Source organism: Cricetulus griseus (assembly GCF_003668045.3).
Source record: "Cricetulus griseus strain 17A/GY chromosome 1 unlocalized genomic scaffold, alternate assembly CriGri-PICRH-1.0 chr1_0, whole genome shotgun sequence".
In the NCBI taxonomy this organism is placed as follows: Eukaryota; Metazoa; Chordata; class Mammalia; order Rodentia; family Cricetidae; genus Cricetulus; species Cricetulus griseus.
The window spans coordinates 228,703,311-228,717,159 of record NW_023276806.1 but is presented as its reverse complement, the minus strand read 5'-3'; the positions used below and the strand labels follow the sequence as shown (position 1 = coordinate 228,717,159).

General features: G+C 44.8%; 2 protein-coding genes across 2 annotated transcripts; both read right to left on the bottom strand.

Annotated features, from left to right (window-relative positions):
* Nucleotides 1–542: 542 nt before the first annotated feature.
* On the bottom strand, nucleotides 543–2,593 carry LOC100751953 (class I histocompatibility antigen, Gogo-B*0102 alpha chain-like). The gene is made up of 5 exons (XM_035450579.1): nucleotides 2,515–2,593; nucleotides 2,039–2,308; nucleotides 1,560–1,835; nucleotides 652–939; nucleotides 543–544 (listed from the first exon to the last, which is right to left on the bottom strand). Coding segments are annotated over exons 1-5 (915 nt in total).
* An 8,388-nt stretch (nucleotides 2,594–10,981) lies between these two features.
* Nucleotides 10,982–13,114, bottom strand: LOC100771128 (class I histocompatibility antigen, Gogo-B*0102 alpha chain-like). Its single transcript, XM_027388676.1, has 5 exons — nucleotides 13,030–13,114; nucleotides 12,563–12,826; nucleotides 12,078–12,353; nucleotides 11,223–11,498; nucleotides 10,982–11,112 (listed from the first exon to the last, which is right to left on the bottom strand). The coding sequence occupies exons 1-5, from the start codon at nucleotides 13,112–13,114 to the stop codon at nucleotides 10,982–10,984; spliced, it is 1,032 nt and encodes a 343-aa protein (XP_027244477.1).
* Nucleotides 13,115–13,849: the final 735 nt, after the last annotated feature.

Here is a 13,849-nt window from a genome sequence, read left to right as displayed (position 1 = left end):
AAAGAGATGGCAAGACAGTGATGAAAATATATATTCCTGAATAAGGTATGTGAGTAACTACATTGGGGGTGAGGTAGCTGATAGAGATCCAGCATAGAGATCCAGGATGTTCTAGACTACCCCTATCGTCCTGGACTTTAGAAAGTGATAGCACAGCTGGACATGGTGGCACACACTTTAATCCTAGCACTTGGGAGGCAGAGGCAGCTGGATCTCTGAGTTTGAGGTCAGTCTGGTCTACATAGTAAGTTCTGGGACAGCCAGGGTTATGTAAAAAGACGTTTCCTTAAAAATATTTTTTCTAGCACACTGAGTCCCAAATTAGGTAAGAACTCACACATAGGTGTGTATCATAATAACAAAACAGGAGACGAGCACATTTCCATCTAGGGCTTCAACTCTATAGAAAACCCTCAGACACCAATGCCTTCCTTACCTGCACTTTTCTTCCTCATCATCACAATGGAAGCCACAGCTCCAGTGACCACAACTCCAAGGAGAACCACACCAACAGTCATTCCAATTGTGGGCTGATGAGGTAGCTCTGGGAAGAGAGAAGAGTTGAGGAGTCCTAATGCACAGCTCAGCACTGATCCTACTTAGGATCTCCAGAAGGTCACCTGTTTCCTTGACAACAGGCTCTGTGCTCACACACCTCCTTACCCCATCTCAGGATGAGGGGCTCAGGCAGACCCTCATGCTGCACATGGCATGTGTATCTCTGCTCCTCCCCAGAAGGCACCACCACAGCTGCCCACTTCTGGAAGCTTCCATCTCCTGCAGGCCTGGTGTCCATCACCTCCATGTCCTGGGTCTGGTCTTTTCCATCCCTCTGCCAGGTCAGGGTGATCTCAGCTGGGTAGAATCCCAGGGCCCAGCACTTCAAGGTGACATCACCTTCAGGTGTAGGGTGATGGGTTACATGTGCTTTTGGAGGATCTGAGGAGAGGAGTTGGAAAGTTCAAGCATTTTATATTTTTTTCTGGGGGACTTAAGTGGAATTTATGTGCCTATCCTGGCAAAGCACTGGCAAACTATGCTTAAGTGGGACTGTGTGTGTGTGTGTGTGTGTGTGTGTGTGTGTGTGTGTGTGTGTGTGTGCAAACCCCATACAAGTTGACTACACTCAGGCACTAGAAAAAAAAAAAAAAAGATTCCCAAGTATCCCACCATGAAGAGAGGATTTCTGGTCCTGCCTCTGGTGGAGGGATCAGAGACTCATCACGTGAGTTAGACCTCCAAAGACATAGGGTGTGAGCAGAGAACTCAGCCTCTGGGAGGTCATGGTTCACTAAGGGCTTCAGACTGAAAGGAGCTGCTATTGGTTATTTGAGGGATCTTTCCTATCATCCCCAGACAACCTAAACTGTCCCGAGAGAAGGGTGAGCTCTAGGAAAGTCACTCTCTGAAGTCACTCTCAGGAAAACCAGGAGCACTCCTTCCCCTCAGTATACAAGAGAGAGCTGCAGTATTTCAGCTGGTCCCATTTTCCTCCCTCCTTGGAGGCAGCAGCCCTACTCTGAATGCAGATGGAGGAATTGCTTCCTAGCCCCTCTTACCTGAGCGCTGCAGAATATCCTTCCCTAGCTCCAGGTGCCCGAGTAGCCAAGCAAAGCACCAGCCCTCAAAGAAGATCCTCCAGTGTTCTGCTACATTTTTTGCCTCCCACTGCCGCTGGGTGATCTGAGCTGTCTTGTCTGCCACAGTCCAAGTTCTCATGTCCTCGTTCAGGCTGATGTAATCGCGGCCATCAAAGGCATGCCTATTGTGCCCGCGGAGGAAGATTCTGTCTGGACCCACGTCACAACCAATCAAACACTGGAAGGTATGAGATCCTGCGGCCGCCCCAAAGTTAGCCTGGTTCACAGAGCTCCGCCCACCCACAGAATTTCCACCAAAACTGCCCCGGACACCAGGACTCAGTCTGATGCTCTCCCTGGTCCAGGGTCTCTGCTGGCCTGGCAGCCTTGGACAGAATTTAGGACCTGGGACCCGAGATGACTTGGCCCATCCGTGGGGACATGTAGGGGTCACTCACCGTCATCGCTCTGGTTATAGATCTGGAGTGCAAATCGCAGGTTTTCTCGGGCCGTGTGCGAATAATGCTCCATACCCTTTCTCTCCCACTTCCAATAATTGGACCCCATTTGCTTCGCCCATGGTACACGGGGCTCCACTTTAGTAGCTGCCTCACTGTCAAAGCGCAGGAATTGAGTGTCGTCCACATAGCCAACGATGAAGACTTGGGGATCTCCGAGACCCATTATAGATGCAGTGGTGGTTACAAAATACCGCATGGAGTGTGAGCCTAAGGGCAGTGCTCAATGAGATCCTGACCCTCTTTCCAGAAACCTGGGCAGGTGTGCTGGCCAGGAGAGGATCAGGGCACAGGGCTCAGAACGCTGATAGAGAAAGGACAGAAGAATCTAGATGGGTGATCAGAAATGACTTTTGTGATGGGTCGCCCCAGCTCTCCCAGCAAAGGTTTCCCTCCTGATCCACACTCACCAGCACCAGTCTGGGTCTTGGTCTGGGTCAGAGCCTGGAGTAGCAAGAGCAGCAGGAGGGTGGCAGACAGCACTGCTGTCCCCATCTTTGGTGTCTGGAAACCTGGAGGGATTGAGACTTTGTTCCTCTCTGTGGAGTTTATAGCATCATGGTTTGTGGGGAGACACCACAGTGACTGTGAGTGACTCTCTCCAGAATTCTGATGTGCAGTGGGAGTGAGGACATGTGTCCAGATCGAAGAACAGGACAGCTGACAGGGGTTGAGGGCTACACAAAGGTATTCTGGAGTGATGAGAGAATTCCCAACCTATGGCTTCCCTACCTCAGACACCTTGAAAGGAAAACCTCAGACCAGGGACTTATGGAGACCATTTCCTCCTGTAATTGGTGTTCTTTGTCACATCTGCTTTCTCTGAGTCCTGTTCAGGAGGTATGTTGAAATTCTGAATGTTTTGGTTTCAGGATCTCTTATTTGTGCCTATACATTATTTACTACACCAAAGTTTTAATTAGGCTAAATCCAACAACATTTACTGTGTTAAAAGCTGCTCATGGTGGCCAACATCTGTAATGCCAGCACTAAGGAGTCTGTGCTGAGGCAAGAGGTATGACTCGAGTTTAAGGCCAGATCAATCTACATGACACTGACAGTAAAAAAAAAAAAAAAAAAAGATTTATTTGTGCGTGTGTGTGTGTGTGTGTGTGTGTGTGTGTGTGTGTGAATTTGTGTGTGAATTTGTGTGTGAATTTGTGTGTGAATTTGTGTGAATGTATGCCACATATGTGAGGATGTCATGGATGACAGAAGGGAGAGTCAGATTCCCTAGAACTGGAATTACAGGTGTTTGTGAGCTGGATGCTAGAAACTGAACTGGGGTCATCCACAAGAGCAGTAAGCACTCTTAACCATGGAGTCATCTCTTCAGTCCCTTGATACGTTGACTTAAAAACAGACTTAAAAAATGAGACTGCCCTTGTATTCTACAAGTAAGTAGAGGTGATCAAGAATGTCTTAAATGCTAATGAGCTTTTCACAGACTTGACTCAGACTAAGGTGTCAACAGATTAACTCACTGTCAAGCACACTACAGTGAATATGGCAAGTGAATTTGAGAAGCATGAAAGTGTTTTTGGTGTCATGCACCTCATGAAATTATTTAAGTAACTTCATGGGTTCTATCCAGCTGCACATGCTATTGTGTTTTGTATGTCTTGGAGGCATTTGGTTTATTTCCACCACCCAAGAGGCTGAGGCAGGAGGGCTTCCAAGATTTGAGGAACAGACTGAACTATATCATTTCCGTGTGTGAGAGAAGAAAAGAATGCAGAATGTCAGAATATAGTGAATGATTTTTATAGAAAGACAGTGCACTTGGAGAACATGTAATTGCCTGTTGGGCCCAGAGAACAGATGATTTTGTAAATGGTTTGAAAATGATTTTCTTTTTGGAGCATTGGATGAGACTGAAGTAGATGATGATGATGTGTGGCAAAAGTCTGTCCAGGGTGCTGATAGGCTTCTTTCTATAGAAACTCTTAATAAAACAGAGGGAGAAGACCACAGGTAATTATGTTCTCCTTTGGTGATTCAGGACATCAGGCAGATTAGGGAAGACAAGAGAAAAGCCTGTGCAATGTCTGCTGCTAACTTTCCTTATTTAAAATAACCAGCACAAGGCTGCAGAGTGACGCAGCCTTGGGTACAATAATAACTGGTGTCTGTTCACAACTCCTGGCTGCCCTGTGTATGGCAGGCTGGCATTTGGGCCTGGGTGAGTGGACCGTGTCTCCTGGCCACATGTGTTAGAGAGAGAATTTTCTAGAAGAGGACATGGCAAGGATAGGCCCAGGAAGGAAGAAATGGAGCAGTTGCTGCAGAATGGACAGAAGACTGACTGCCCTTTGGGAAGAGGTGATGGTCACCAGCCTATAGGAAACAAGAGGACAGGTTCCTAGACTTGCTCCTAACTCCCTACAGGCAGATTTGTGATGGGATAGTTGGAGATGGAGATGATGCGGATGATAAGGTGGAAAAGATGAGAAGAATCATTTGTAAGAATGTTTGTTGGACCAGCAGAGTCCCACCTCCTTTGAGCCAAAAATAAACACACAAAACTTATTAATCATGAATCCGTTGACCAATGACTAGGGCTCCTTATTGGCTAGCTCTGTCTTAATTATTAATCCATTTCTATGTATTTCCATGTGGTCTTGGCTTACTAGAAAACACATGGCATGTCCTGTCTTCCAGAGCTCACATGGCAACTCCACCTGCCTATATTTCCCTAAATTCTTATCTCCTAACCCTGCCTATACTTCCTGCCTCGCCAATCAGCCAATCAGCATTTTATTGATTAACCAATAAGGTGAACATATTTACAAAAAGACAACCCCCTGTCTAAATATAAAGAACTCCAATTGATAATTCCCTTACTCAGCCTCTCTAGTAGGTGGGATTGCTGATGTGAACCAGTATAGCTAGCTTCATGATTTTTTCCCCTTTAAGCTATCACAATGCCACCTTCATGTGTAAGTAAATATAATCAGTATAATTGTAGTAAGTATATAATTGGTGTGGTGACACATGTTGCAGGATCCTGACTGGTGTTCCTTGGGGGTGCGGGAAAGAAGGTGTGACACCAGCGACACAGGCATAGGGAGCAAGTTGAAACAACAAGCTCAGTTTATTCCAGGAAGGGGAAAACCTTATATATTTCCTGCCCCAGGGGAGGAAATCCACTGAACTGTCATCTGCTGAGGTGACATGGTTGCTGTCCTTTGGTCCATGTCATCTTTTGTTTGCTGTTGACAAGGCCCTCTGGCAGACCCAGGCTGACTGTCAGGAGATATCAACTGCACATGCTCTAGGACAGCAGCTGTCTGGCCCATTGAGGCTTGGTTTTCCCACAGACACATACCTGTAATTCCAGACCCCAGGAGATTGAGGCAAATTGCAAATTTAAGGGCAATCTTTGCTACATAGAGGGCTCTAACCCAGCCTTGCCTATATAATGGGAACTTGTCTGAAACATAAATGAAACAATAAGGAGGGAAATAGAAAAGGATAAGCTAGTGATGTAGTTCAGTGGTAAAGTGCATGCCTACCTCGCATGTACCAACTCCTAGTTTCAATCCGCAGGCCTCAAAAAATGCACAAAAAAGAATGAAGGAAAGAAGGAATGGAGGGAAGAAGAAAGGAGGGAAGGAAGGAAGGAAGGAAGGAAGGAAGGAAGGAAGGAAGGAAGGAAGGAAGAGATGGAGGCACAGAGCATAATGAGAATTCAAGAAACAAAGGACTTAGAAGTTCACTTCAGTAAAGATGACAAAATTTCCAAGTTGAATGAATTCTTAAAGTAACCTAATGCATGCCTGTCAATAGTTGTTTACTATAAGCTAACTCTGATGGCTCATACCTGTAGTCCCAGCTCTCAGCAGGCAGAGGCAGAGGATCTCTGTGAGTTCAAGGGCAGCTGGATCTATACAGTGAGTTGTAGGAGAGCTAGGGCTACATAATGAGATCCTGTTGTTTACTAAGGGGCTGGGAATTGGTTCTGTGCTTATCTTGCAAGAATGAAATCCTGTATTCCACCCCCAGAGCCCATGGGGTATGGCTTGTAGTCCCACACTGTGGAGAGAAACAGGTGGCTCTCTCAGACTTACTGTCAGCCAGCCTAGTCCAGTTGGTGAACTTCTGACTCTTTAGTAAACTCTGTCTTGAAAAGAAGTAGAGATATTTTTGTTTGCTTGTTTGTTTTTCTTTTAATAATCAATGTCTTCATTTCCCACCATTCTCCAAATCTAGTATAAATGTAACTGATGGCTGTGGGGCAGTTTCACACCTGATAATGCTAAAAATAAGAACCATGTAAAAATACAAGAACATAAGGACTCAATGTTGAACTCTACAACTAAAGATGAACTAATATTCAATGTATCTCAAATCATCTCATAAAATAGAAAAGGAAACAATATTACCAAAAGCAGTTTTTAAGATGACCATTATCCTGATATCAAAACTAACACAAAATGGAAAATTATAGGCCAATTTCCACGATGAACATGGATATAAACATTTTCAATACAACACTTGCAAGGAAAAGTCCACAGCATTAAAATGTCATATACCATGACTGATGGGGGAAGTCTTCTGTACATGTGTTTCTCTTATTGGTTAATGAATAAAGCACTGTCTGCCAATAGAGAATCAAGATAGGTGGGACTAGGAGACAAGGAGAATTCTGGGAAATGTAGTAAAGTGAAGTCGCCATGTGATCCAGGCAGGAAGTGACACAGCAGACAGTAACAGTACATAAACAAGAACAAACAGGAAATGACTCTCTACTCTTCTCTCTCTCTGTAGAGATGTTTAGGAGATAAGGTATGCTGTGGCTTGCTCCTTCTCTCTGATCTCTCAGCATTTCCCTCTGTACCTGACTCTGGCCCCTTATTATCTAGACCAATTTAGGCCTCGGTTTACACATGACAAAATTGGCACCATTCCAAGGATACAAGGATGGTTCAACATATCAATAACTGTGATGTAGCACATAAAGAGATGCAAGGACAGATTCCACAGGGTCACCTCAATGTCTGCAGAAAAGGTCTTTGACAAAATTCAACTCTTTGATGATAAACTTAAACCCTGAAGGAACTAGGGATAAAAGGAATGTATTCCAACATAATAAATGCTCTATATAAGAAAATTCTATCCAGCATTATACTAAATGGAAATAGCATTTCCTCTAAAATTAAGATGAGACAAAGGTGTTTATTTTCTTTACTCCAGTTTAATACAGTTCTTGATGTCTTAAGATCAATAAGGGAAGAGAAAGAAAGAAAAAGGAAAACAGACATAAGGCACAAAGTTAAATAACACTATGTTTGAAATCTAACATAATTTCATCAAAGTAGAAGGAAATAAAGCCCCATACCAAAGCCAGCAGCTTTCCAATACATCAACAAGAAACATGGTGAGAATTATCTGGAAAATAATTCCATGCACAATTGCTTCAAAAACAAAACAATTAAATACCTAGGAATATACATAAGGAGGCTAAAGGCATCTACAATAAAGCTTTAAAACACCTAATATGGATGGGCATGATGACTAAATCTGTAATCCAATGATCAGCTGGCAGAAGAAGGGATATTGCTGCAACTTAGTGGCCAGCCTGGTTTACATAGTGAGACCTTGTCTCAAAAACTAAAACTAACCAAACAACAACAGAAAAGGAAGAAGGAAAGAAAGAAAAGGAAAGAAATAAAGGATAGTAGAATATAGAAAGGCTTACTATGCTCATGAATGGGCAAAATTAATATTGAAATATGGCTATAGTCCTGAAATAAATCTAGAAATTCAATGTAATTCCCAGTGACGTTCTTTAAAGAACTATAAAAAAATAAAGGTCTAAATTTATATGGATGCAGAAAGAAGCTCTTATTAGCCAAAGTAGTTCTTAGCAGGAAGAATAACACCAGAAGTGTTAAAATCCTGGTCTCAAATTCTGTTACAGAGGCATGGTTTAAAAAAAGAAAATATACAAAGGTATGGTATTGGCCCAGAAATAGACACAGACCAATGGAATAGAATAGAGGCCTCAGATATAATCTCTAGCTACAGTGTTATAACCACCTACATTCCAGGACCAGACGCTCCCCATTCCCATCAAGAACATAGAGCCAGCATCCCTGTCATCACAATGCAACAAGTTTCCACTGTACCATGGTCCCCTATGCTCATGTTCAATACCCCTTACAAAGTACTTGCCATCATCCCTCACTCAACGCCCCCCCATCCCTACGAAGAGGCAGCATTTTGAACCCCTCTCCCAATAAATCCATTGTGTGAGGTCTGTTGCATGGTGGGATTATTTTTGCATTCTTTGGTCATCCGATCCCTCAAAATACCCTTACATGCACTTATTTTATTTTCAATCACAATGCCTAAACATTGCGGGAGGGGGGAGCGGGAGGGGTGGAGGAGGCGGGGGTGGGGTGGGGGAGAAAAGCTCATTCAACAAATGGTGTCAGGAAAAATTTCTTCTGTTCTTCCTTTTGTCCTTGGGCCCAGGGTGGGCCTTTCATCCTCAATTAGTATCTGGAAACATCTTACCGATGGGACCAGAACTGAATCTTCTAGGATATTCTGAATCCAGTCAAGTTGACAATGAAGCTTAGCCATCACAGCTACGTAGTGAGTTCCAAGACAGTCTGGGATACAGTGTGAGATGCTGTTAACAGCGAAACAGAAAAAGGAAATGTGAGTCCTGGGCTACATATTGAGCACCTAAATGAGGAATGTGCAAACAGTCCTGAGTGTTTTGGAAGAAGATTTATAGCCACTCATGTTAGTGGTAAGAACAGCATCCATGGTAGGAAGGTGATGGGGATGTACTCTTTTTGCTCTGACTATATGTTTTTCTTTTCTTTTTCTTTTTCTAAAAGATTTTATTTATTTATTATGTATACAACATTCTGCTTCCATGTATATCTGCACACCAGGAAAGGGCACCAGATCTCATAACGGATGGTTGTGAGCCACCATGTGGTTGCTGGGAATTGAACTCAGGACCTCTGGAAGAGCAGTCAGTGCTCTTAACCTCTGAGCCATCTCTCCAGCCCCAACTACAAGTTTTTCTTATTGTTTGATTAATAAAGCTGTTTGGGCCAATGGACAGGCAGAATTTAGCAAGAGGCAATCCTGAACAAAGAGACAGGGAGAAGAAAGAGAAAAGGGATGCCATGTGTAAGGATTCAGGCATTATGCTGGCCTGCCCCTGTTTCCTGACAGAAAGCACTCAGAAAGTACTTTGGTCAGCCCAGGGTTCCAAGAGTACTAGTCTGCAATAAGGTACAAAGGACCCCTTTGAAAGACAGACCCCTGTCCACTTATGCTCTCTTGCTCTCTTACTCTCTTGTTCTCACTCCTTTTGCCCCCTATCCCTTGGCCCCCTCGTAGCCTACCCCCTTTAATAAACTCCATGGTTAATGAATCTCTTGATTCATTTTCCATCACACTATGAAATTTAAACAAAAGAACAACATTTGGTATCATGACTCAGATTTCCATCATGATCGCTTGCTGTAATTTGAACAAAAGAACACCACCATATAGTCGACAGAAAGTCAAGACACCCAGGCATCACTAGTAAGCCAAATATATTTTCTGATACATAGATTAACTGAAATGGTTTAATACTTAATGGATAGCTAGCCAGTAAGAAGCCTTAGTCATTGGCCAAAAAAATAAATAAATAAATATTAAGTCTTTGAGTGGTATTTCCTACCTGCTTTGGAGACCTGGTGGGCAGACAGAAACTGGTCCAGTGGAACCCAGATAGACTGAGAAAGTCTTTCTGAACAGAAAAGAGTTGTATATGGGCATTCCACTTGGGGGAGGGGTTGAGGAAGAAAGGGGAGAGTATATATGATCAGTCCTGAGTTGTCATGGTGACAGATACATATTGTTTTCTCTCCCATGACTTGTAGCCTCAGATAGGACATATAGGAAGCATTTACAAAGAGTCTGTGACTGCCTGCTATCTGAAAATTCACTTGGTTAATTTCTTACTTTTAGGTATAAATAATAGATTACAAATTCTTATCATTTCAAAACAATGACTTTAATACATGATATTGGAGTTGGTGATTATTTGTTTGGGGGAAAAAGCCAGTGAACCAAATTTGAGCATTTATAGCTAGGAACAGAATTGACAAGCCCATCAACATCAGGTCCCTTAAGATCCACTGAGCACAGGAAATCACTGACACCTGGAGCTGGTCTCCATGGGACAGTTCTCCTACTATTCATGGGACCTGGACGTGCCAGTGTCACTCTTGTCAAAATCATTCATGCCATTCCAGCTTCTTCCCATCTCCATGGGCTGAGTGAAGGCCCAACATGAGGTCAGTCAACTGGTGGAGCTGAGAACTCCTGTGGTGCCAGCTACAGAGATGTTTGGGAAAGGGAGACTGATGGGGGAACTTGCTGTTTCCTTTCTACACACTTTCTAGGTATGCCCTACATGTATAAAGAGAGTTCAAGAGCTGGTACAAGATGGAAAGAGATGGCAAGACAGTGATGAAAGTAGATTCCTGGAAAAGGTATCTGAGTAACTACATTGGGGGAAAGAAAAACACTGATAGAGATCCAGGACAGTGATGTTCTAGACTGCCCTCATATCCCTGGACTTTAGAAAGTGATAGCACAGCTGGGCATGGTGACACACAAGTTTAATCCTAGCCTTTGAAAGGCAGAGGCCGCTAGATCTCTGAGTTTGAGGCCAGCCTGGCCTATATAGTAGGTTCCATGACAGCCAGGGCATTAAGACACCTTGTTTTAAAAACAAACAAACAAAACTACTAGTGCACTGAGTCCCAGGTTAGGTAAGAACTCACACATAGGTGTGTATCATAATAACAAAACAGGAGACGAGCACATTTCCATCTAGGGCTTCAACTCTATAGAAAACCCTCAGACACCAATGCCTTCCTTACCTGCACTTTTCTTCCTCATCATCACAATGGCAGCCACAGCTCCAGTGACCACAACTCCAAGGAGAACCACACCAACAGTTATTCCAATTGTGAGCCAAGGAGGTAGCTCTGGGAAGAGAGAAATGTTGAGGAGCCCTACCCCACCTCAGCAGTGATCCTACTTAGGGTCTCCAGAAGGTCACCTGTTTCACAGGCTCTGTGCTCACACCCCTCCTTACCCCATCTCAGGGTGAGGGGCTCAGGCAGACCCTCATGCTGCACATGGCATGTGTATCTCTGCTCCTCCCCAGGAGGCACCACCACAGCTGCCCACTTCTGGAAGGTTCCATCTCCTGCAGGCCTGGTGTCCACCAGCTCCATGTCCTGGGTCTGGTCTTTTCCATCCCTCTGCCAGGTCAGGGTGATCTCAGCTGGGTAGAATCCCAGGGCCCAGCACCTCAAGGTGACATCACCTTCAGGTGTAGGGTGATGGGTTACATGTGCCTTTGGAGGGTCTGAGGACAGGAGTTGGAAAATTCAAGCATTTTATATTTTTTTCTGGGGACTTTAGCAGCATTCATGGGCCTATTTTGGCAAAGCACAGGAGAATCAAGATGTGTGTGTAGAGGGGTATAAACTCCACACAAGTTGTCTACACTCAGGCACTTGTACAATCTTTTTCTTTGAAAAGGAGGATTCCCAAGTTTCCCACCATGAAAACAGGGTTTCTGATCCTGCCTTGGTTGGAGTGATGAGAGACTCATCACCATTTGGGTCAGACCTCCAAAGAATTGGTTGTGGCCAGAGAACTCAGCCTCTAAGAGGTCTTGGTTCACTACAGGCTGCAGACTGAAGAGGTTATTTTAGGAAACCTCTTTCCTATCATCCCCAGACAACCTAAACTGTTCTGAGAGAAGGGTGAGCTCTTGGAGAGTCACTCTCTGAAGTGGGGTCAGGAAAACCAGGAACACTCCTTCCCCTTAGTATACAAGAGAGAGCTACTGTAGCTCAACTGGTACTGTTTTCCTCTTTTCTTGGAGGCAGGCTTCTTACTTTGAGTGCAGATGGAGGAATTAATTTTCAGCCTCTCTTACCTGAGCGTTGCAGAATCTCCTTCCCTAGCTCCAGGTGCCAAAGTAGCCAAGGAACACACCGGCCCCCCAAGAAGATGCCTATGTCCAATGCTACGTTTTTTTTCTCCCACTCTCGCTGGATGTTCTGAGCTGTCTTGTCTGCCACAGTCCAAGTTCTCAGGTCCTCGTTCAGGCTGATGTAATCGCGGCCATCAAAGGCATATCTATTGTGCCCACGGAGGAGGCGTCGGTGTGGACCCACATCACAACCAATGAAACACTGAAAGGTATGAGAGCCTGCAGCCGCCCCAGAGTTAACCTGGTCCACAGAGCTCCGCCCACCCACAGAATTTCCACCTAAACTGAATCAGAAACCAGGTCTCAGTCCAGTGGGTGCTCTCTTAGGTCCAGGTTCTTTGCTGGCTCAGCAGCCTCAGAGTGAACCTAGGACCTGGGACCCGGGGTGACTTGGGCCTCTTTGAGGAGTCATGTAAGGGGTCACTCACCGTCATCACTCTTGTTATAGATCTGGATTGCAAATCGCAAGTTTTCTATGGCTGTATGTGCATAATACTCCAGACTCTCTCTCTCCAACCTCCAATAATCGCGCCCCATTTGCTTTGCCCATGGCACGCGCGGCTCCACGATAGCCTCACTGTTGAAGCTCAGGATTTGCGTGTTGTCCACATAGCCAACAGCGAAGACTTGGGGATCTCCAAGACCCCTTAGAGATGCCATCGTGGTAACAGAATAGCTCAGCGAGTGAGACCCTGGGGATGATGCACATTGAGACCTGGACCCTCCTTTGGGAACCCTGGATAGGTACAAGGGCTGGGAAGGGATCAGGGTATATGGAGCAGAGCAGAGGCAGGAGGGTCTGTGTGGGTGATGAGAAAAGGCTTCAGGGATGCGGCCCAGGCCAGTCACCCTGGCTTCTCCAGGCAAAGGCTGTTTTCCCCTGATCCACACTCACCAGCTAGGCTCTGGGTCTTGGTCTGGGTCAGAGCCAGGAGTAGCGAGAGCAGCAGGAGGGTAGCAGACAGCACTGCTGTCCCCATCTTTGGTGTCTGGAAAGCCTGGAGGAATTGAGACTTTGTTCCTCTCTGTGGAGTTTATAGCATTGTGGTTTGTGGGGAAATACCACAGTGACTGTGAGTGGCTTTCTCCAGAATTCTGAGGTACAGTGGGAAGGAGAACATGTGTCCAGATCGAAGAACAGGACAGCTGACAGGGGTTGAGGGCTACAGAAAGGAATTCTGGAGTGATGAGAGAATTCCCAACCTATGGCTTCCCTACCTCAGACACCTTGAAGGGAAAACCTCAGACCAGGGACTTATGGAGACCATTTCCTCCTGTAATTGGTGTTCTTTGTCACATCTGCTTTCTCTGAGTCCTATTCAGGAGGTATGTTGAAATTCTGAATGTTTTGGTTTCAGGATCTCTTATTTGTGCCTATACATTATTTACTATACCAAGGTTTTAATTAGGCTAAATCCAACAACATTTACTGTGTTAAAAGCTGCTCTTGGTGGACAACATCTGTAATGCCAGCACTAAGGAGTCTGTGCTGAGGCAAGAGGTGTGACTCAAGTTTAAGGCCAGATCAATCTACATGACACTGACATTGAAAAATTTATTTATGCTTGTGTGTGTGTGTGTGTGTGTGTGTGTGTGTGTGTGTGTGTGTGTGAATTTGAGCAAATGTATATCACCTGTGGGATGTCATGGAGGTCAGAAAAGGGATTTAGATTCCCTAGAACTGGAATTACAGGTGTTTGTGAGCTGGATGCTAG

Excerpts from the sequence above, each read along its gene's own strand:
- LOC100751953 (XM_035450579.1), bottom strand. The coding sequence starts at position 2,593 with ATGGGGACAGCAGTGCTGTCTGCCACCCTCCTGCTGCTCTTGCTACTC. Across the intron at positions 2,309-2,514 it reads CCAGACCAAGACCCAGACTG|GCTCACACTCCATGCGGTAT; the intron begins GTGCTGGTGAGT and ends CACTGCCCTTAG. Across the intron at positions 940-1,559 it reads GGATATTCTGCAGCGCTCAG|ATCCTCCAAAAGCACATGTA; the intron begins GTAAGAGGGGCT and ends TCCTCTCCTCAG.
- LOC100771128 (XM_027388676.1), bottom strand. The coding sequence starts at position 13,114 with ATGGGGACAGCAGTGCTGTCTGCTACCCTCCTGCTGCTCTCGCTACTC. Across the intron at positions 12,827-13,029 it reads CAAGACCCAGAGCCTAGCTG|GGTCTCACTCGCTGAGCTAT; the intron begins GTGAGTGTGGAT and ends CATCATCCCCAG. Across the intron at positions 12,354-12,562 it reads CTATAACAAGAGTGATGACG|GCTCTCATACCTTTCAGTGT; the intron begins GTGAGTGACCCC and ends GGGCGGCTGCAG.